At 45.0% G+C, this 23,012-nt stretch overlaps 1 protein-coding gene across 1 annotated transcript in view; it reads left to right on the top strand.

Moving 5' to 3' along the window:
* HECTD3 (HECT domain E3 ubiquitin protein ligase 3) overlaps positions 1-23,012 on the top strand; it is a 376,275-nt gene that overhangs the window by 225,324 nt on the left and 127,939 nt on the right. Inside the window, exons 12-13 of the mRNA XM_086952299.1 lie at positions 1,980-2,044; positions 5,055-5,158. Of these exons, the coding sequence (XP_086808425.1) occupies positions 1,980-2,044; positions 5,055-5,158 (169 nt within the window). The remainder of the gene's footprint in view (positions 1-1,979; positions 2,045-5,054; positions 5,159-23,012) is intronic.

Genomic DNA, 23,012 nt, shown 5'->3' with positions numbered 1-23,012 from the left:
TATATTTTTGATACTTTTTAAAAAAATGTTTCCAGTGTGCATGTTTTCCCTAGAATTGCAGGATTTAAACCTAGTAAGGATTTCCATAAACCGATCCCATCACAGACCCTCACAATGTCTGTCTCTGGTGTCTGGCTCCTCACACAATTTGATGACGTCCGATAAATGCGCTTGTTTGAATCCAATGGCCATTCTGGATCAAGACCAAGTTGTATGTCGCAGAATACAAACGAAAACCAGGGAAGGCCCATAGTTATTACAAGACCAGGCATGATCAATCCCAAGTATTCCAAGTGACTGAGCGAGGAGACTGTGGTACCTGGAACTTCTGGCCATGAGAATTTATCCTTCAATTTGGCTGCCCCTTCTGGAGGATTTCCTGTTGCAGCAGCAGGGCAAGGTCCTGCACCTGATTCTGCTCAACCTACACCGCCATGCTTGGAGATTGATTGGGGTTTGATCGCCCTCATGAACTAGTGAGTGTCATCTTGGCAACCAGGCCTTCCTCCACTAAAACAGTCTACTGAGATGATGGGAGAAGTTTGTTGTCTGGTGTTATTCACAAAATATCCCGCTTTTACAAGCACAGTTTGCTGACATTCCCCTGTTGGACATCTTTCACCAAGCAAGGCCTTACTGTGGCAGCTGTAAAGGTTATTTATCCCCTCTTCCAGCCTTCCTTTGTTTGACTGATCAGCTATCTTTATTTAAATGATTTGAAATGATCCGCTTTCTTAAAGGGCTCACTAGCATGTTCTTATCAATACCATTTGTAATGTCTCAGTGGTACCTGTTTGGTCCTCACATTTCCTATGTGTCCTCCATTTGAGCCAAATCAACTGTATATCACATTCTTTCCAGACAAGCTAGTGCTCTGAACAAAAGAAGAGTTCCGACATAGGTCTATTACTGTGCCGCCTTTCTTCGCCCCATCTCATCCATCTAAAGAGGAAGTAAGACTTCACTGCCTTGACCTTAAGAAAATCCTGAGTTTCTACATTTATTGTACCAAATAATGTCATGTGGAGGATCCGGTCTTTATGGGAGAGAATAGCTGAACCAAAATTAACCATTTCAAGGAGGATTGTCCTGCGTATCAAAATCTGTTATTGATTGGCCAAGAAACAGCCTCCAGAAGGCCTATTTGCTCATTTGATTTGCTCAGAGCAAAGAGTGCTGCCATTGCACTGGCGTGCCAGTCTTGGACATTTGCCAGGCTGCTATGGTGCTATCAGTCCGTATGTTTACAAGGCACTGCTGCCTAAATAGCCAGGTTTGGTAGGATGGGCACTTTGCCCGATCTGTCCTGAAAGATTTCATGGTCTGAGCCATTCCACTGACCAACCACTTGGGGAGGTAATGCTTTGGTATTTATTCACAATTTGAGAAATCTGCGGTTAAAAGTATCCATCAGAATAACTTGTTACTTACCTTTGATAACACTCTTTTTGGTGAATACTATATTTAACGCCAGATTCTTCATGGACCCAACGCTTCTTCGCTCTGTGGAATAGATTCCTCCAGTTCACAATAATATAATTCCAATCTATAATCTGCACGCTGACACACTTAGATTATTAAAGGCTCCATGTCTGCGCAGACAGAGAACAGAAAGAAACTGACACAGCGATTGAAACTCGTGGCCTTATAGGAGCCCTGGTGTCCCTTCCAAGGTCTGGTAGACCCAAACGATACCACTTACTGGCGCGTGAGGGAATTGCTGAGAAAATTCTCCAGATCCATTTATTTTGGCTCCTGGCGGAATTCACGAGGTGAGGAATCTGTGGTTAAATAGAGTATCCACCAGAAAGAGCTTTAGTGAAGGCAAATAACTTGTTCTTCTGTTTTAGTAGAGCAGTGGGGGCTGATGATATTTTATTTCAAGGGGGTCTGATACTGTTGGGCAAATTGGTAAATGCTGCAGTGGTTTGCCAACGTTCACCTCATGTTATATAAACTAAGCTATTGTATCATTACAGGTGGTCTGTGCGCTATGACCAGTGGTGGGAGTGCAAATTCATCGCTGAAGGCATTATTGACCAAGGTAAATTCCTCCTAAACTGCAATACAAAATGTAAATAGTATGTGCATCAGATAATGTACTGTAGACAGCTCAAAGGTTCAGTGTGTCTGAACTGTTTACAATCTTTTTTTTTCTCAATGTTCTCTTACTATACAGAATATAGTTTCTACTAACACAAATTGTTTGTGCTAGCTCCCTGATTATTGGTGTACTTTTCCAGCCTATGACGAGTTACCTTAATTCACTAACTGGACCTTTTAACATAGTGTGTTATAGCCGCCAATCGCCAATCTAAAAAGTACTTTTGCTGCCACTGAAAGAACTAATGGCAAGTCAGTCATGGCAAATACATTTGCCATCACTTGCTTTTGTTGTGGCAGTAGTAGTGTGAGATCTACAAATTGCTGATATTCCTACCCAGCTGAGTCCATCAGAATTAGAAGTCTGCCTTCGTCTTTTGAAGAATCTTACGTTCTTTAAATGTAAGACTAACTACTCTACTGATAGTTCAAATGGATTCAAATATACAGGTGACCCTCCTTCTCTACATTACAAGCGTAACTCAACACAGAAAACAACAGAATATGTCTGAGTCGCTCAAGTTAAATAGGGTCAAAACTAAAATTGTTCTCCTTTATAACAGCACACTATACTTGGCTCTTTTCCCATAACTTCTGACAATGAGAATAATACATGTATTTACTCTACCCTGCTTTGTACTGTTGATGAATGCATTCATGACCTCTCAACTGCACTAATTCTTAAGCCAAAATTACTGAATTTGAATCACTCAGACAGTGTTTCCCCAGAGCAACAATGCACTGGTAACCCGTAGCTGAAAGATAAGTTTATTTTTTAAGCTTTATCAGACAGCAAGGAAATCACAATCATGCAGACTTGCGCTTCTTGGTAAACCATCTTTTGGGAAAACCCAAGTCTGTGAACAGGCCCTTTTCTGTGGCTGTACCTAAATGATGGATTTCTCCACTGTCTGCAATACACCTGGACTCCTGCCTCCCTAGATTAAATAAGGCTCTGAAAACCTGTCTACATCCTCACTGTACAAGCGCTATGTATCATCATGCTGTTCTTGGTGCCATGAAGCCTGTGGGTGACTGTTACACTCTACAAATTCCAGAAACTGTTATTTGTTTATGTTCAAAAACTTGACCACAGAGTCCAATGTTTTATTGGGTTAGGCAAAATCTCCAGAATGTTCTTTCTCGGTTTACCTCCTCCAGATTTCGATGGTGATTCTTTAATATTCTATCAGTCATTCTTAGATATAGAATACTTAAAGTGGAAGGTAGATGGAAATCTCAATGGTGCCTCTATGCTAACTTGATATTCTCTTTTTCTATTTTATTTTTAGCAATTTAATTTTTTGGGTTAACATATGTAAGCGAAATGTACATGTGGGGCGGGGCACAATTTTTCACTGAGTATAGTAGGTTATTAAAGGACTTGACCCGGCCAAGTTACGTTCTACATTGTTGTAGGTCTATCTTGAAGATTGGGTGTGGAGCAGAATGTAGACCTCATGATGGCATGGCTGTCGGAAGTTATTCGTTTTGTTCTATTACCTGCCCCATTGGCTTTGGCTTGTGCAGTGGGCTCTGTCAAGAGATACAATCCTGTGTTGTTTGTTTTTATTTGCGTTCCAGATAAGCCATACCTCTTCAACCCCGTGTAGTGATCAGGTTCTCGAATGGATTGACACACATGTTCCCACTTGCACTCTTTGTTATGCCCCAATAGGATTTGAAACTTGTTTTGATTTTTTTGTTTGTTTAATTGGTACTCCCTTTGAGCCCCTTCTTAGTTGTCAGTTATAAATATTAATCTTCAAGACTAGTCTTCTTGTGGGTATTACCTCAGGGAAATGCGTTAGTGAGTTACAGGCACTGAGTTATTGCCCACCTTTTACATGCTTATACCTGTACAAACTGATCATTAGGACTTAAGCAGCTTACTTCCCCAATGTGTGGACACCTTTATATATGGGGCAGTCCATTACCCTGCCTTCTTTCTACCCTCCACCTCATCCCATCAAGGGAAAGGAGAGGCTACGTTGTCTGGACCCCGTAGGGCCGTTCGTTGGTTTAATGCAGGAGAACAAGTCTGAGAGCCAGCTCTTTGTAGGGTATGCAGTCCCAAATATGGCAAGGCATTCCAGAAGAGTATGTTGTCTTGCTCGATCATTAAATGTATACAGATGTGCTAGGACAAATAGGATTCGCCTGAGCAAATCCACTATTATTCCACCAGAGCAAAGTCTTACACTGCAGCATTGGCTCGGAGTGTTCCTGTGGCTGAGATTCGTAATGGAGTAGACTCAAGCTTTCCATCTCACTTTTTCCAGGTGAAGAGGGATCACTGTTTTTCACGCTCTGTGCTCCAGACTTTTCACGTCTAACAATTCCTTCAGGCCCTCCAACTTTATAGAGATACTACTATAGAATCTTTTCAATAGGTGAGGAATCTGCATGTAGAAGTATCGATCAGAAGTACAAGTTTGTTACTTATAGTGACTCTCTCTTGTGGATATGCCATTAACCTGAAGTCTTTTCACTGATTCCGCCCTCCTCATTCTGAAGGATGATCATAGACCACATCTTAAAAAGGTTCCAGCCTAGCTGTTTCAATGCACTTCCACAATTGATCTGTCATTTCCTCGCCTCTAAGTCGAAGGGTACAGCAAAACTGGGCATGGAACTCTGACGTTAGTGCACCAAAGTAGGCACTGTATGGCTATCGTTACATCGCTCCAGCACATTGTTCGGTACAGCGATAGAGGCAGCTCCCCCGATGGTATGGGAGATCTATGGAAAATTTCTGAATTATTCAACAGGTCAGGAATGTGCAGGTAGATAGTATCCACAAGAAAGGTTGTTACCGAAGGGAACGTAGAGTTTTGCTTTTCTTTAATGATCCACCTTTTTACCCGGGTATGTTCTTGGAGGTGGAGGGATTGCAGAGAGAGTATGATGATGAAGATGTGACTCTCCTATTTACTTCTCCTTCTTTACAGGTGGTGGGTTCCGGGATAGCCTGGCAGACATCTCTGAGGAGCTGTGTCCCAGCTCAGCCGACTGCTCATTACCTCTCCCCTTTTTTGTACACACATCAAACCAGGTACATGACTCCTTCCCCTTCAATAGCAATTTACCCAGTGATGCAACTTAATTGTGCAGGCAGACTCTATTGATAAATTATAGTTTTGTGACACTTTCCCATGTCAGTCTGGTTAACTCGGAGCTCTAGTTATAGAATGAAAAGCATTCAGTGTTATTAAAATATTTATTGTTGGGTGGTCACATTATGCAACTCTTGTGAAGTGTGTTTTTTGTGAACAGTATATTTACTTAGGGGTTTAGTTACTATGCACAGCATTGGTAGCTGTAGATGCACATACTTTCCGTACTCCTGCAATCTGTTGTTGAGCTTGAGGTTAGCAACTTGCCGTTCTTCGATGAAGTCTTTGAGTCGCAAGGTATAGGGACTCCACCTATCAATGGTAATGCACATGGACATCGGCTCCATTGTTATGTTGTGTTTTTTTGCCACTGTCCAGTTTGGATGTGTTTCTCCAAGCTCTGGGGCAACGCTTTTGATGTGATCTTTGGGCCCATTCAGATCGTCTTTCCCCATTGGTATTGTACATTTGCGTTCTCCTTCTCATTTCTGTTCATCAAGCTCCTTTCATCCGATTCATCGACATCGGACTTCTTCCATGACCTGCACGGGCCCTTTTTCCTGACAGTTCAACCACAAGAATGCGCTGTACATAATGGAAAGGACTCCATTAAGAAGCTGCCCACAATGTTGCACCAAATACCAATGGGTTGACTTACACAAGGTGTGTAATGTTTGTCTGTCCCTGGAGCACCAGAAGTCCTCCTATGAAGCTTGTCTTGGCTTCTGCAGCAAAAAGACTCTTCAATACCGTTGAGGCAGGCGATTTGCATCCGACTCCATGATGAAGCAACAAGGCGACGACTCTCTGAATCTCTTCAGAGAATGGGACATCGAAGCCGATCCCCAGCCTGGGAATTCTGCAGCTGAGGCACAGGTCTTCTCGCCCGAGGCCAGCTCAGGCTCCAACGCACAGGTTGCTGAACTTTCACACACAGCTGGTAACCAAATCGAAGATGGCTGCGGTCAGTACGACCTCCTTCACTCTCAACCATGTACTGAACCGAGGCCAAGCATCGCCATCGAGGGGGTCGGGCATCGAGCCATGAAGCCTTTTGTTACACTACTGCTTCAAGACCATGGTTGCCACTAACACCATGCTTCGGACCCGGCACCAAGCCAGCTACCTGCAGCAAAGCACATTCTGATTTCCCTTCTGACTGCACCCTCGGCGCCATGTTCGAAGACGCCCTTTTAAGCTCTCTTCAGCTCCAAAACCTTCAGCCCCAGAAGTGCTCGGACACTATGTGGCAAAACTTTTGGAAACCAGGACACTATCTTCTGTCAACTCTGAGGAGCAAGAACCCTCGAGCAGCTGCAAGAGGAACTTGACTCCAGACACAAAAGTATCCATGTCCACCCTGAAACTGGTCAATCCTTGCTCACTCGCCACCTAAACCCAAGGACTCTGTTTCTCCAAAAGGGAAACTCACCTTTGAGGAAGCCCTCAACTTGCAACCAGAGCCTGTGTCTAATATGAGTATGAGACATGAAAAGCTCAGCACCACGCCTCGTCCTCTCCTTCGTTCTCTACTTCTCCTCCTTCTGTGCCTTGCCTCACCCCCACCTACCCCACCCCAGCTTTACTGCCATTTAACCTCTGCCTTACTCCCCACAGGCATCACCACATTCTGACTGGAGGAACAGACCCTGATCTGTATCCTGCACAGCCATCACAATCTGACAACACATCCTCTTATCATGAGGTCCTCAGCAGGGCCCGACAGGGAGGCCACCTACCGTAAAGTAGGGATGCTCAAGGCCCCGGAAGATGATAATTTCCTCATGGCGATACAGCTTGGAGCATTGGGTGGATGAGCGTATCTCCCCGTGCTCAATGGCATGCTGAAGCCCACTTTGGATATTTGTACGGAGCTGATCAAGGCCAGGGTTATCACCTCGATGGTAGATAGAAAATTCATGGCTTGGACCTTGCGTACATCAATGGAAAGTTATAACCAGATTTATTTGTGTTTCACACCGCCCCTAAGCTCGCAAACACTCAGGGTACAGGTGAGGCATCTCTGCTAGACAAGGAGAGCAAGAAGACCGATAAACATCTGCAAGTTGTTTGGCTTGCTTTCTCGTTATCACAGGGTGCACTTGAATGAAATGGAGGAGCTCCTCCAACACCTCCCTGACTAGTACCGTAAGAGAGGTCAGGATCTCATTTCCGAGGGCAAGTTCACCTCTAACACCTCCATCCAGTGTGCCATTCATGCTGCTGACACCGCAATGCACGGTATCAACTCTAGTTCACCGATACGTCAACATGCATGGCTGCGTGTCTCTGGCTTCAGGCCAGAGGTGAAGCAGCATTTGCTCAATCTGCCCTTCAACAGAGAGCACTTGGACCTCTTTCCAGAGGCTACAACCTCCGTAGACCATGGGTAGGGGCAAGGGAGGTACCACCAAAGGAAGTGCCCCAGCAAAGCAGTGACATGCTTGTGTGTCTCCCAACCAGGCCACATCACACCTGTTGGAGGACGACTCCAATGTTTTTCCTCATGGTGGGTGGAAATCACCTCAAACCAATGGGCCCTCTTCATCAGTCACAAGGGTTATTGTTTGGAGCTCACTGCCACTCCCCCAAACACCGAACCTCACAAGCACACCCTCTCCCATCAACACCAGCTCCTCCTTGAAGACGCAGTAGACCCTCTCCTTTTAAGGGAAGTTGTAAAGTCTGTGCCGACACACCAGGAAAGCAAGGGAGTGTACTCTCTCTACTTCCTCATTCCCAAGAATGATGAGTCCCTCAAACCTAAACTCAACCTTAGGCCCCTCAACAGGTATATCCTGGCAGAAGACTTTCATATGTTCACACTCCAGGATGCCATCCTACTGCTGCAGCAAGGTGGCTTCATGACATTCTTAGACCTGAACGAGGCCTACTTTCACATCCCGATTGACCCCGCTTGTGGGAAAGTGTGTTTCTGTTGCAGGTACCTCCCGCCTGCATAGTTCTTGCCTGGCTTTTGATGCAACTTTGACTGTAGAGTACTGGGTCCCTGCTTTGCAGGTTCCCTGTAGCAATGTTCTTTCCCTAAAACGGAGGCAGTATCATACCCCCTGTAAGTCCTTAGTAAATGGTACCCTGGTACCTAGAGCATGGGCACTAAATAGGGTCCCCTAGGAACCCCTCACCAGAGTCATGCTGGCTGCCATTGCAGCCTGCATGCCTTGGTGCAGACAAAAATGACAAAAGTCCACACTGCCTGTGTGCCATGTCCAAGCAGCACTGCCCAAGGTATACGTAAGTCACCCCTCTAGCAGGCCTTACAAGCTCTAAGGCAGGGTGCATTATATCTCAGGTGTGGGCATATCTGCATGAGCAAATATGCCACTACAATATCTAAGTCTTTTCTTAAATATTTTAAGTGCCAGTGAAGCCATAGAGAGTACATGGGCTGGAAAGTTGACAACTCAAGTTCCCCAGCACCATGATGGCTTCCAAACAACTCCTGTCATCAAACCCACACTGATGCCCGAGTGGGATTTACTGAAGTATGTACCTAGAGGGCACCTCAGAGGTGCCCCCTGAAAACTTACCAACCCTGGTGTGGTCTCTGACTGGCTTTAAGCAGCCTGCCACCACCAAACATGTGTCCCGACACCTGGTTCAAGCCCCCATGCTCTCTCAGGCCAGAAACAAAGCACATCCTGGGCAGAGGTGTCACACCTCCTCCCATAAAATGAGCACAGTGCTCAAGAGGGGAGCTTCAAAGGCCTGGCTACCTTTGTAATGTAAGCCCAGCCTCTGCTGCTAGCAACAGATGGTTGCCCCTGGTTCAAACCCCCACTTGAGACGTGAGAACTAGTAGGAAAATTAAGATGGAATACGAGGTATGCCCTCCTACGCCAACTCCACACTCAGGTGCTGGAGGCGAAGTTAAGAACATTTTTTCAGTGCCCACCATCTTGAAGGTAGTGGGACTTATCTAGTCAGGGATAGGGCTATGCCCCCTCCCACTGGAGCGTGGCATTAAACTGGGTGTAGACTCACCATGTAAGGAACCCATTGGTCCCTACTTGTTACTCCCCTTTTACGCCCTTAAATCTAGTATTTAGGTGGATCCCCCTGACCCTGAGATCTGATTTTGATGACCTACCAAGAAGAGCTGTGCCACAGCGAAGCCTGAAGACACCAGCGGACTTGGCCACAGCCCTTTCAGCCTGTCTACAGCCCTCAAAGACTCTGCTGATGAAGAACGACTCCCCCCGCAGACTAGTGACCTCCAGAACCCTGGGAGTACTTCCTGCCTTCAAGAAAGACTCCTAATCTTCTGTGGACAGCGGACCTGTCCAGAAGAAAACATCTGCAAAGAAAAAGAACTCTGCCCTAAGGAATGCACCTGACGCCCTGAGCATGAAGTGACCAGGTTCCCCAGCGCTTCTGAGCCACAGTCCATCTTGGGCTGACCCCTGCCGGACCCCTCCTGGACACGTGCAGTCTCAACTTGAAGACTCTTGAAGGGGCAAGGAGTTGGCCTAACGGCTAGGCGGTCGACCTTGAATCTGGGGAACTTGGTTTGAGTCTCGGCAATGGCGCTGAACATCCAGTGATTCTGGGCAAAACACTTTATCTCCCCCTGTCTAACAAAACAAATGAATGTGTCCTCATGTAATGCAACTGATTCTATGTAAAGCGCTCTAATACCTGATTCGGGTCAAGTTTGCGCTATATAAAACTCTGTCAAATAAATAAAAAACTCCCCCTGACCGAGACCTGCCTGGTAAGAGATTTTTGATGCCTAAGGACACCTCTGCACCTGAAGCCCCTTGGCATTGGGGACCTCTACCATCAGTGTCCCTACGTTTCCTAGCATCTCTACTTACCTGGGAAGCTGTGGGTTTTCTTTGTCTGGCCTCCTGGCCTGAGCCTGCAGCCTTTGTTCAAAACCAATCTCCTCTATTTAAAAGCTTTGGTTGCCCGACGCTGTGTTGGCATCCGGCCACCCCTGTGCCGCTGTGGGTGTAAGTTTGGTGCTCCTTGTGGCCTCTCCTGTGCTTACCTTAAATCGAGGAAATCAACCCTAGACATCGCTTTACTCACCTGGGAGCAGCGCATCTTCAATCACCCCCAGTCTCCATTGTTTAACATTGGGCGTCCAACCTAGACTGTCACCCCCGCACCCGGCTGCCCCTGTGCTGCTGGTGGTGCGCCTTTGGTCCCAACTTGAACCTTTCCGGGTGCTGACTTTCAGCACCGAAGACTGAATTCGGAAGTCGTCTACTTACCTGTGAAACTGCCTTCTTGTTTTCCTCCTATAGATTAACATTGCAAAGCGTGAAAATTGCATTGTGTACACTTTTTAAAGAGTAGAGTATTTTTCCTGAAAAACGTACTCCACTTTTTGTAAAGTTCTTGATCTTAAAATAAATCTTGAAAGAAGCTTACTTTCTAAAATCGGTGCGGATCTCCTTTTTGGGTTGTTTAGTAGTCACTGTGTGCATAATAAATTCCTTATCCTCCTCTGTATTAGACCTAAGGCTGCTCACATACACTACCACAAATAGAGCACTTTGGGTTTACGTGGAGCCCTATACACTTCTGGGGGAATTTTTGGACTCTCTGCACGATATAACCACTTAGTGGTATACCATATACAGAGCCATCTTCCTACACTGCTCACTGCACGTTTCTCCGGTTCATAATAAGTGGTCAGCATTATCAATTCAAAGTGCTGCCTTCTGGGGTCACCACCACGCTTAAAGTGTTCATCAAATGTCTTGCAGTCTTGGAAACGCACCTCAGACACTGACATCCATGTGTTCCGCACCTCGACAACTGGCTTATCAAGAGTGTAATCAGCTCCGGTGCTTAGCTCACACCTAGGTTCACTCTCAATGCCACAAAATTGCACTTCCAGCCTCTACACACCCACCCGTTCTTGGGGCCAGTCCTCAACTCTTTATTTGGGAAAGCGTTCACCAGTCTAGCAAGAGTTAAGCCTTCCCAACGTTGCACACTTTTTCAGCCAGATCGTCCTGTAAAAGTCAGAACAGTCATGAGCCTACTCGACACAATGGCTTCTTTCATTGCCATAGTTTTTCATACCAGGTTACATATGCGCCTGTTGCAGCAGTGCTTTGCAGCACAGTGGTCACAAGCAGATGGTCACTGAGAGGCTCTAGTGTTGTTCTTGGGCTGTACTCATCGCTCAATGCAGTGGTATGAAATCAGCAACCTGTTTCAGGGACGGCCCTTTCTCGCCCCAATTCCACTGGTGACCGTCACAACTGACTCTTCCCTCTCTGGGTGGGGGTGGGGAGGTACACTTGCTCAAGCTCACTGTCAAGAGTCTATGGGCGCCTCACCAAGCGTCTCCACATAGTGGCGGCTACTCCGCTAAGGCAGAAGAGCGTTGCCCCACTGCTCGTGCAGCAGTGCAAAAAAAAAAAAATGATAATAACAGAAGTGATCTCTTTTATTATACATTTTTTTTCCAGCTAGGTTGGGCTGGGTTCCTGTGACGTTCGGGAGAAGGAGTGATTGCTGCACACTATAAAGTGCGCAGGACTGCTTGGACGGCCGCCTCGGGCCAGCCAAGCAGTCCTATGCACTTTACATGTTTCTCACCGGGATGCATTACATAGCTTGGTGAGAAACATGCAAACCCTCCCAGGTCCTGTCCGAGCACCAAGCTGCGGTGCTCAAACCAATCACAACGAGAATGTAAGTAAGTTTTTCTTTTGTAATGCCCCCACGCAACCTCATTCCCCCCCACCCCACCAACCTTTGTTCCCTGCCACCCGCTACTGTCTCCACATCAACTACCATGAGTTATTGGCCACCTAACTAGCACTCAGTGCTTTCATCTCACATCCATAACAAGGTAGTCCTCAATTGCACAGAGAAAATGAATGCCATGTAATATCTCTAGAAGCAAGGTGGGACTCACTAACCACAGTTATCCATGCTGGCTCAACAACTTTGCAGACCTGCTCCGCATGATGCAGCTATAAGTACACAAGTTGAAACTCCAATAAGCAGTCCTAATTCTGTATTTCCGCTGTTGGGGTTTTCCCTAAGTACATCTCTACGCCACAGCCGAAAACCCAAAATGCCAATTCTTCGTCTCCAAATACCGACACCTGCAGTCCTTAGGCAATACCCTAAGCAGGAACTGGTCAGGGACAATTGCCTACACTGTTCCTCCTCCCCCACTATTTCCATTTCTGGTTTTATATCTTTACCTTTATTCTTGCATGGACATCTTCTTGTGTATCTCTGGGCTCCATTCCTCCCGCACCCGCCATGCGGAAAAACAATCTTAAATATGGTGCTGATGCCATGAGCATTAAGATTAATAGGGGAAGTCATTATACCTTGTGACTCGAAGACATCTTCGAAAAAACAAAAAAAAAAGATGCACACATCCGTACCCAACACTAGATGGCAGGAGTATGCACACACAGCATGTGATTCAACAGCACTACATGCCGCAAACAGATTCTTACAGGGTAAGTAATATTTTTCATATGTAACACACCAACTCCATGCATGGGTGGCACGTTGCTTCAGCAGAACTTTCAACAAATCCATTTGCCTCTAACTTAATCCCAACAGGAAAAACATGCGCTCTGAATATTCTGTGTGCAGGTAGTTTTATTTGACTTAATGGCTCATGGTGCATTTCGACTATAACCGATCTGTTTCACTATCATGGAATCAAATAAAAGTGACAACTATATACAATGTGGACATTAACAAAAACATAAAACTAACAGATGCATCCTACGATAGCGCCATCTTAGAGAGACGTATCCGTATATATTGTCAAATATACAATTGTTGCTTCTTTCTCCACATGCCACAGGTTCAAAGAGAAAGTTAGGTCATGCAATACTTCTGTATGTAATTGCCAGACATCTGTAAGAATCTCTAAATTCCTAAACACACAAATATGTCATGGTCCAAATGAGTTCCATGGTATGTGCTCACCAAAAATACAAAACCATATGTATTCACCAGAAATACAGAACAATAGATTCCTTTAAAATTCCATAACATCAGGATAAAATCCATGAGATTCAAAACACATAATGTTTCTGTCACCCAATAGGTTCCACAGTTATGTGCTCCCCAGGAATGCACAACAAATATCAATCAAATAAATAACTCTTAGCAGTCCTCTAATTTATAGAACATAATATATGTAACAAAATTATGCCCATATTGGGCATACAATAATTTAAGATTTACGTGTATCTGCCGGCACCGTGGAGTCCTGTCCTGCTGGTAATGAATAAAATAATAGGAGATGTAAACCAGCCGGCTATATCTTATCTCGCCTCCACCGACAAGAACTCCTCCCCCTTCATGTAGTGAGATAAAAACGATTTTTTTTTAAAAGAAACCGCAGTGTGGGCTTAAATGGATGCACCAGTATATTAGTTCCCATAAGTGTTTAAATCGTAATGCTCCACTTTTCGTATCCCAACTGCTATAGAAGTCACACTGTACAAGAAGAATCTTCTCTAAGAATAAAGATATAATGAAAAGGAGCATATAATCAAATATAGTACATTTATATAAATTATAAACGATATCAAATTCATGCGAATAGAAACAAAATTAAAGCGTGGGGAGTCTTGAAATTTCTTTTCTTCATATAATCTTTATTTTTATTTCCAATCAGAAGTATAATGCCTAGCCAACGTGTTTTGTCCAATAGATGGACTTCATCAGGGTTGTGAATCCGATCACCAAGATCAGCAAAGCAATCTACGAATGTGAAATTTGAAAGCCAAGAATCTCGTGACCTCTTGTTAATAATATATACCACGGTCAGACTGACGATACTTTGGGCACAACTTCATATGATACCGGCATGGATAAAAGGCAATAATCCTTAGAAAATCCAGAAGACATTGGTGCTATTGGAATATCGATGCATATATATATATAGAACACTGAACTTGTTTGGTGATTTACATGAGCTGTTTCCAACTTGGATATATAATATAACAAGATGTCACAAGATTTATGGCTTTTAAGATTTCTCATTAATTTCAAGCCTTCCCACACTTTAATTTTGTATCAATTCGCATGAGATAAAAAATACTTGGAAATATATTATACAATATACAGCCTCTATAACAACTTACATTTTAGAGAACACAAGTTGAAAATACCCCATCATGTATCAATCACCAATGTGAAACCTCAGTTCTTCTTCACTGTTCAATCCTAGTGAAATTTTGGTTTCCAAGTATAGTACTTGGATTCTTTCCTTCTTAGCTTTAACACTCTGTTACCTCCTCTAGAGCCAATTCTAATTTGTTCAATAGCATAGTATCTGAGCAATTTTCTATTGCTGTAATGATGACCTGCAAAGTGACCTGCAACAGGAACATGTTCGTCTTTGTTATCAATTTCCATCATATGTTCTAGAATGCATTTTTTAATGGGTGGATTGTGTTTCAGGTCTGGGACTGGATATTTCTTGGTGTTCCCCCTGTTTATGCAGGTGTTGCGTTTTTTAACAATCGTTTCTCTGTGAATTCACTGTGCATGAGCTGGTCTCTTAGGGATATACTTCTCCTATATATTATTCTGGGTGTTTTTCATACCACATCCCTCTTGATAGAAACTTACTTCAGCATATGCCAATTTTTCTGTAAACATTCTACTAACCTGCCTGGAAGCTCCATTATCTGTTATATGTGGTGAAAAAATCAATTATTGTCTAGTTGATTATATACGGGTACTGCACTCCAAGATGGAGCCCCTTTTGGAGTGTTTTTTTTATAAACCAATTGTATTGATTTTATTGAGTGTAACAACATAAGATTAAACATTACATTTTGATCTATGCCCCATCTCACCCACCCCGGTTGAGTTAAATTATACAGGTAAAACACCATTCTCGGGTTCAGTTACCGATGCCGAATACAGGCCATAATATTCCCACCACTTGCCCCAAGTTTTACTGAATTTCTGAACACCACCCATGCCAGTATAAATCATTTCTTCTTGTTCGACACACCAGTCCATGCCAAATTGCCACATTTTCAAACTGGGCAGCTGTGGCAATTTTCAGGAACACACAGTTTCTCTCTTGGCTACCAGTGCAGCCAACCACACCGGTGTCCTATCCCCCCGCCCCTCACACCCCTAAACTTGTCCATAAGAATCAGAAGGGCCACCTTCGAGGTTAATGTGAGAGGCCTGTCTAAAATCACAGAAACGGCAGCACCTATTTGGGCCCAGTACTGGGCAATCTCAGGACATTGCCAGAACATATGGAAAAAGTTTGCTATGGGGCACAAACATCAAATGCAGCTGGGCTCACAGAGAATACCTGCATGGCAGTCATTGAGGTGGCATGTCGGTTAGGTGTAGGTAGTGTATTCAAATTATTCAGAGTCTCGCAGATATCGCAAACACCAGGGGAGCCATGCATGCCTCATGCCACTTCCCTTCCTCCATGTCCCGAACCCATCTTTCCTATTTATGTCTGAGTGGGTATAATATCTCTGGGGCATTACAAACAAGGGTACAATACATCTGGGAGATACCCAGTTCTCCCCCATCAACAATCGCACCTCCAGAGGACTAAAATCTAGCAAACCCAATAAACATGCATGGTAGTGACCAAGTGCATGCCGCAACTGTAGGTATTTGTGGAATTGAGTTAGAGTGCTTTCTGTTAGTCTTTTGTTTATGCTTATGTTCACTTTGTTTACAGCCGTTACTTTTGCTTGATGCCATGATCGTGAACAAGACAACTTATGGCTGAAACGAGTTGTGGATCCCGTTGAGATTAGTTTGAGGTAATTAAATCTGTCAGCTGCTCTGGCGATACAACACACCTCCCCTGCATGGGCTCGGAGGCCAGGAGCAGAGAGTGGAAAATACACACATATGCGCAGCGTAAATATACCATTTATTACCATTGTTGGTGTGGAGAATCGCCATTCCGAAACAACAGGCAAAGATACAGAGTCATCCAGGGCACACCATGATTATGTGTCAGAGGAACTTGTTTGCGTACGTACACCACAAGGTTTTCTTGGTGCTGAGGTGCAGAAAAGGTAACACAATCGAAGACTTAAGGAGAGAGATTACACTAGCATATACGCTTGTCGAAATAGCCAAGTCTTTAGCGGCTGTCTAAACTTCGAGTAATACAGAGACAGGCATATGGTAGGGGGAGAAAGAATTCCAAATCAGCAAAGCATGCACGAGGAATCGAACGCTACTCATCCTTTTCTTCATATATTTGGGGATGGGCAGGAGATTCTGGGAGGAAGAGTGAAGTTTCGGACTCTGGATGTATTTCATGATCCTGTGCTCCAAAGGGAGCCAGTGAAGGTCTCTCACAAGTGGAGTGATTTGTCAGTTTCTAGGCTGTTCATAAATAAGACATGTTGCTTGGTTCTGAACAGTTTGGATTCTGACGGATACTTCTATTTGTGGATTCCTCACCTTTTGAATATCCCCAGGGTGTCAGCATTCCACAGTAACTGTTCTTTACAGCTCTCCCACGTCGATCAGGAAGTCATAATACCACAGCTCCAAACGTGTCGCCGTGTGACGTCATCCGAGCCATAAGAAGCACTCAGCGGCATGCTAACTTCAGTTCCCTTTTTTCCGGGCCTTCGACTCATAATGTTTTTTTTCTAGGGTCTCCAAAGTATTCGGCTTTGTAAAATTTGTTTCCAGGGAAAAGCAATGAATGTCACCACTGAGAAAGTCTGGATTCAGGTCTTGCAGGTAATTTGAGGGTCGAATCACAATCACTGATCCTCACGACAACTGTATTGGTGTTTCACCAGCTCTCCACTCTTCAAAGCTGTGTAAAAGGAAACGCATAAGAAGCGGCCCCATGGTTCCCTGTGCCGTTCTTCGAAGTATGCCGTGCCGAAAACTGTGTCCCTGAGTCGGAGGACTCATGAAGGTAAAGATGATGTGTCTCCAGTTCTATCTCTGGGTGTTGCGCTGGCATCTCCTTCGAGACTAAGGGCTGCGACTCCACCTGGATGTCCGGCTCTGGAGTTGGTACCAGATCCAGTTCTACCACCAGATCCAGTTCTACCACCTGCTCCGCCACAGCCCATACCTCCTAGACAGGAGCAGGAGTATTCACCGTTTCCAACCCTTGAAGAACCGGGTTTTAGAACCCTATGGCGCCTGGGGAAATGCCCGATGTCTTCGAGTTCACCTGTCTTGGCATACAGAGACACAGGATACTTCTTGGTGACGTCAAAGATCAAATTTTTTGGCTGCAACAAGGAACAGAGGTCTACGAAGCACGACACGATGGTTCGCTAGAGACTGCACAATTTTATAATGCCAGACATCGTCTTTTATGCCAAAAATCACATTCCTGACCAATTATTTATAAACTATCCAATCACAAGTGACATTGGAAAAGGTATCACATTACGACAAGCCCACTTTTCAGTTGTCCAGCCCACCATCAATTACAAGGGAAAACCCAACATTCTTGCTCGGACAGGCCGGACGAACCCATAATAAAAGGACCTCAACCCAAACCATAAATAGGCCATAAGGAAAAGAAACAGATGAGAAACAGATGAGAAGCAAGATAGAAGGGTGTGTGCGTGTACCATAAACTCAACAATGTCCTGCTCTTTGATCTCTATCTTGACCAGATGCCGAACAAGGAACTGGCTCAACAAGGTTAGTCAGTTCACTCAGGTCTCACAGAAGTCAGCTAAAGATGTACGTGTCCCAAAGACTCGCTCGGCCGTAGTCATCGGCCTATGTGAGGGCAACCACAAAATGGCTGCCGTACACAAAATGGAACACAAAGGTTCGGAACGAAATCCCTAAACACACAGTGAATCCATCAATCAAACATGACGGAAACACTCATACTTGCCGCTCTCGTCGTTTGCGGTTCGCTGATACCAAAATCGTCACAATACGACGACCTTTATAGAACGGGTTCAGAATCACGGAACCTCAGACCCTCCTTTTGCCCTTACATAGGCAATAACCTAAACTCACGTCAGTCTGAATCCAGGTCTATATTCATCAGATCATCCAGATGTTGCTGTAGCATCATCCTAGTACTTAGTAGCTCTCTCTGGACAGGTCTCCTCGCACACGAAGTAGCACAAAAGTCACACATCAGGAGCACTCTGTACGCAAAGACAGAACAGGAAAAGGGTTGCTAAAACCATCCCAATGATCATCAGAATCTTCCATCCCCAGGTGGATAACAATCCCCAAATCCATCCCGTTAATGACCAATCTCCTTCGTCCACATGTACAGACTCGGAGATCTTATGTAGCTTGGAAATGGCTTGGTACACTGTCGGAGCGTTGTCTGGAATGAAAAAGCAGCAGCTCGATTGAATCAATTTACATACCCCTCCTCTATCTGCAAGTATGACGTCTAACGCAACTCTGTTCTGAAGAGTCATAAGACGATCCGACTGGAGCTCAGCAGTCTAGTTACTAAGGGTCTCCGGCAGTTTCGACTATGGTGGACTCAACCACTCTCGTCAGTTGTCGGATGTTCCTGCTGTTGACCAAAGGTCCCCAAAACGGCAGAAAACCCTTCATGAAATCTCCTAATTCTTGTCCAGCAGTATCTTCTTTACTGAATACACCTCTAAAAACTCTCGACTTTTGGTAATCTGCTGCAGCTGTATACGTTGGAGGCAACAGTAACGAGAGAAAACATGTGCCCGAGAAATCAGGGGGCAACCATGTGTACGCTCTATCGTAACAGACAAAATGGGTACCCTTAGCTGCTAAAAATGATGGGGAAGTCTGGGACGCAAAAACATACGTCTCAGTGCAAACACTCTTCCCTAACTGAGCTCTCGGATTCTTGCCATTACCTTGCAGACAGAAATGACCCTGATGGGGTACGATCCAAATCGGAGAGGATCTTTTCGCTCGCTGGTTCTCACTCAGACTAACTCCATATCCAGTCACGTTCCATCCAATATACGCTAGTGTCTCATCTCTCGGGATAGTCTCAAAGGAATCAATTCCTCTAATCATATCTGCTTAACTAGAGCACTATTCTTTGGATTGTCTTTCACAGAACGTAGGGGGTAGACTTCACGAGCATAGATTAACATCGTTCTGTATGCCCGCACAGAACCATTGTAACTAAAAGGCAAAACCAGATAAGGAATACCTTTATCGGTAGTATGAGGCATAAGGCCACACACCCAACAATTAGTTGTGTTCACTACTAGCTGGTGTTGGTGCAAAAGCTGAACAAAAGATTTATTAACGAATTCCAATCTCCTAATGGACTCGTGTTCAGGCAAAGGGTGAAAAGAATGCAAAGACACAGTAGAAGAAGGCATAGGTTGTGTAGTGAGTGCAAACGTCACTTGAAAAGAGAATATAATATATCCCATCACAAACATCATCAGACTAAGTAGCATAAAAAGACATAATATTAAGAAACACTTTCTACTCATAATTTTACACATTTTGCTCTTAAAGCTCATTCTTTCAACAGGTCTCTCCATCTCGAAAAACTCCATCCTCTAACCGTGCTGTTCGCGGCAGTTGGTTCGATTCGTTCAGTGTACCTCTAAATGTCCTAGAGAACACCCTAGACGGAACCAGAAACGTCGACCTTGTGTCTACACGGCAGTACGCTCTGAGTCTTTATACCGCGACCCTACAGCTGAACCCGGATGGCGGTTCGAAAAACAAAAATCGGTCAAAACAGTTTCTCAGATGGGAGAGCTTAACTTAAAAAATAGCAAAGAAAAGAATTTCACTTTATCAGTCCAACGACTCTCGGTCGCAAATTATAACGGCCTTTATCAGGCAATGTCTGATCACGAAACAAAAGTTCAGGTTCAGAAGTGTCCAAGCGAATTGACGGAGGCACAGCTTCTTGCAGAAGATCGTCACTTTCATGCTCAGAATTTGTCCCAATTAAACGTGCATTGCTAAAAGGCAGAAAACGAGGCACGGTTTCACTTTCAGAGTCTGGAATACCTTCCTGGACCCACCGATCGTACGGCAGTAGCAAAGGGGCCCTCTTACAATGTACGCCGTGGATCCAGTTCTTTTTACCGTGCACTCGCACTGCAGATCGCGTAGATAATAGCACCAAGTAGGGTCCGGTCAAGCGGGGCTGATGGTTCTTGGTCCGCTGAAAATTCTTGACCAGGAACCAGGATAGATGGTGTGTCCCAGATTATCAGATGCTTGTAGCAATGTATCATGAACCTGTTGGTGTAAGACACACAATTTAGCCGTCAAATCATACAGATAGTCAAGCAATACAGGATGTTCTATTTCACTGAATTTGGTCGGCCTCGGCACTCCCCATATATTTGCCGGGCGACCAAAGACGATTTCATATGGACTAAGTCCCACTCGAGAATGTACAGTCATCCTAGTTGACAAACGTGCTAATGGCAAAGCATCGGGCCATTGTAGACCAGAGCTCGCCTGAATCTTGGCCAATTTCAGCTTAAGAGTGCCATTACAGCATTCTACCAGATCAGCTGATTGGGGGTGATTTGCAGCGTGAAACTTTTGTCGAATACCTAATCCATCACATACTCTCTTCATCACTTGACCCACAAATTCACTCCCATTGTCACTCCACACCATTCTCCGCAAACCATACCTAGGGAAAAATTCCTTAACGAGGGCTTTAGCTGTGGACAAGGCAGTATTATCTTTCAGGAGATATGCTTCTACCCATCTCGAAAAGGCACAAACAACCATGAGTACGTATTTCAAGTTGTTGCACCTCTCCATGTGGATAAAATCTAATTGCAAAACCTCGAACGGATACGTCGGAGGCGCAAAATGACAAGCTGGAGTTGGAGTTCCCTTACCAGGATTATACATCATGCAAACCATACAATTCTTGACCACATTCTCTGCACACTTCGGAATTCCAGCATTTTGCCATACTGGAGCCAACAACTTACAAATCCCTTTCACACTGATATGAGCCATTCCATGTGCCATACTAACCACTACAAGTACATACGCATCAGGTAACAACCATCGCTGATGCTCTGACAACTCAATCCAACAACCATTCGAGTCCCAATTTACCCATACTCTCTCTCCATTCGCTCAACTCTTTCTCTGTAGCTTCAGCTTGAATTGACTTCACACTCTCTATCGTATCTTCACACATACTTCTATCCGGAACCCATCTCGCCGGACCCGCAACATACTTTCAACTCATCACATCTCTCGCCGTTTCTTTCACTGTTTCTTTCGCAACTTCATCCGCAAACGCATTACCACGACCAACATCATCAGTAACCTTCTTATGTGCACTACATTTCACGGTCGCAACTTGCAATGGCAAAGTAAGTAACTCAAGAAGTTCATTCACCAACTGACCATGCTGAATTTTCGTTCCATGCGAAGTCAGGAACCCACGCTCTTTCCACAAACGACCAAAACTATGAGCCACTCCAAACGCATACTGGCTGTCAGTATATACAGTCACTCGTTTCCCTTTCGACAACACACACGCTCTTGTCAATGCAATCAACTCTGCTTCTTGAGCCAAATTATGTGGGATACGTGCAGCTTCAACAATCGTATGCAAAGTCGTAACAGCATATGCCGCAGTCGTATCACCATTCGGAAGCTTGAAGCATGAACCATCTACCCATAAGGTACCATCACACTTTGAAAGAGGAGTGTCCCTAAGATCTATTCTCCCTTTCGTTTCCTCCTCTGTCCTAAGAAAGCAATCATGCTGTTCAGAAACATCTGTTTCTACTGAAATCGCCAACAACGTAGCTGGATTCAACGTATTGCATCTCTTTATGTGCACATGACTCGCTAAGAGTGTCAACTCGTAACCTGACAATCGAGCACTAGTTAAGTGCTGTGGCTTTGTCCTGTTCAACAAGGTATCTACTGTATGTGGAACCATTACAACCAGCGTATTATCCATCACCAAACCAGCAGACTGTCGAATAGAAATAGCCGCTGCTGCTGTAGCTCTCAAACAACTCGGCAATGATCTAGCTACCGGATCCAAAGTCGACGGGAAATACGCACATGGACGTTGTTTATCGCCGAACTGCTGTGTCAAAACTGACAATGCACATCCCTCTCTCTCGTGGACATAGAGTGAAAAAGGCTTACTGTAGTCGGGAGTACCAAACACAGGAGCCGAACACAACGCATCACGCAATTCTGAAAAACTCTTCTGGCATTCGTCAGACCAAGGAATAGGATTCGGAGTATCCTTGACAATAAGTCAATCAATCAATCAATCACAGATATTTATAGAGCGCACTACTTACCCGGAGGGTCTCAAGGCGCTTGGGGGGGGGGGGTGCTGCTACTGCTTGAAGAGCCAGGTCTTGAGCTTCTTCCTGAACGAGAGGTGGTCTTGGGTCAGGCGCAGGTCGGTCGGGAGGGAGATCCAGGTCTTGGCGGCCAGGTAGGAGAAGGACCTTCCTCCTGTAGTCGTTCTTCGGATGCAGGAGACGGCGGCGAGGGCGTGACTGGCTGATCGGAGTTGACGTTTGGGAGTGTAGAAGTTGACGCGGTTGTTGAGGTAGCTCGGGCCTTGATCATGTAGGGCTTTGTGTGCGTGGGTGAGGAGACGGAAGGTGATTCTTTTGTTGACGGGGAGCCAATGCAGGTCTCTCAGATGTCCGGAGATGTGGCTGTGTCGTGGGATGTCGAGGATGAGTCTGGCTGAGGCGTTCTGGATCCGCTGGAGTCTCTTCTGGAGCTTCGCGGTGGTTCCGGCGTGGAGGGCGTTGCCGTAGTCCAGTCGGCTAGTGACGAGGGCCTGGGTGACCGTCTTCCTGGTCTCGGTGGGGATCCACCGGAAGA

The sequence above is a fragment of the Lissotriton vulgaris genome, chromosome 1_1 (assembly GCF_964263255.1).
Source record: "Lissotriton vulgaris chromosome 1_1, aLisVul1.2, whole genome shotgun sequence".
Classification (NCBI taxonomy): domain Eukaryota; kingdom Metazoa; phylum Chordata; class Amphibia; order Caudata; family Salamandridae; genus Lissotriton; species Lissotriton vulgaris.
The sequence above is the reverse complement of the archived record's forward strand: the minus strand, read 5'-3'. Positions and strand labels throughout refer to the sequence as shown.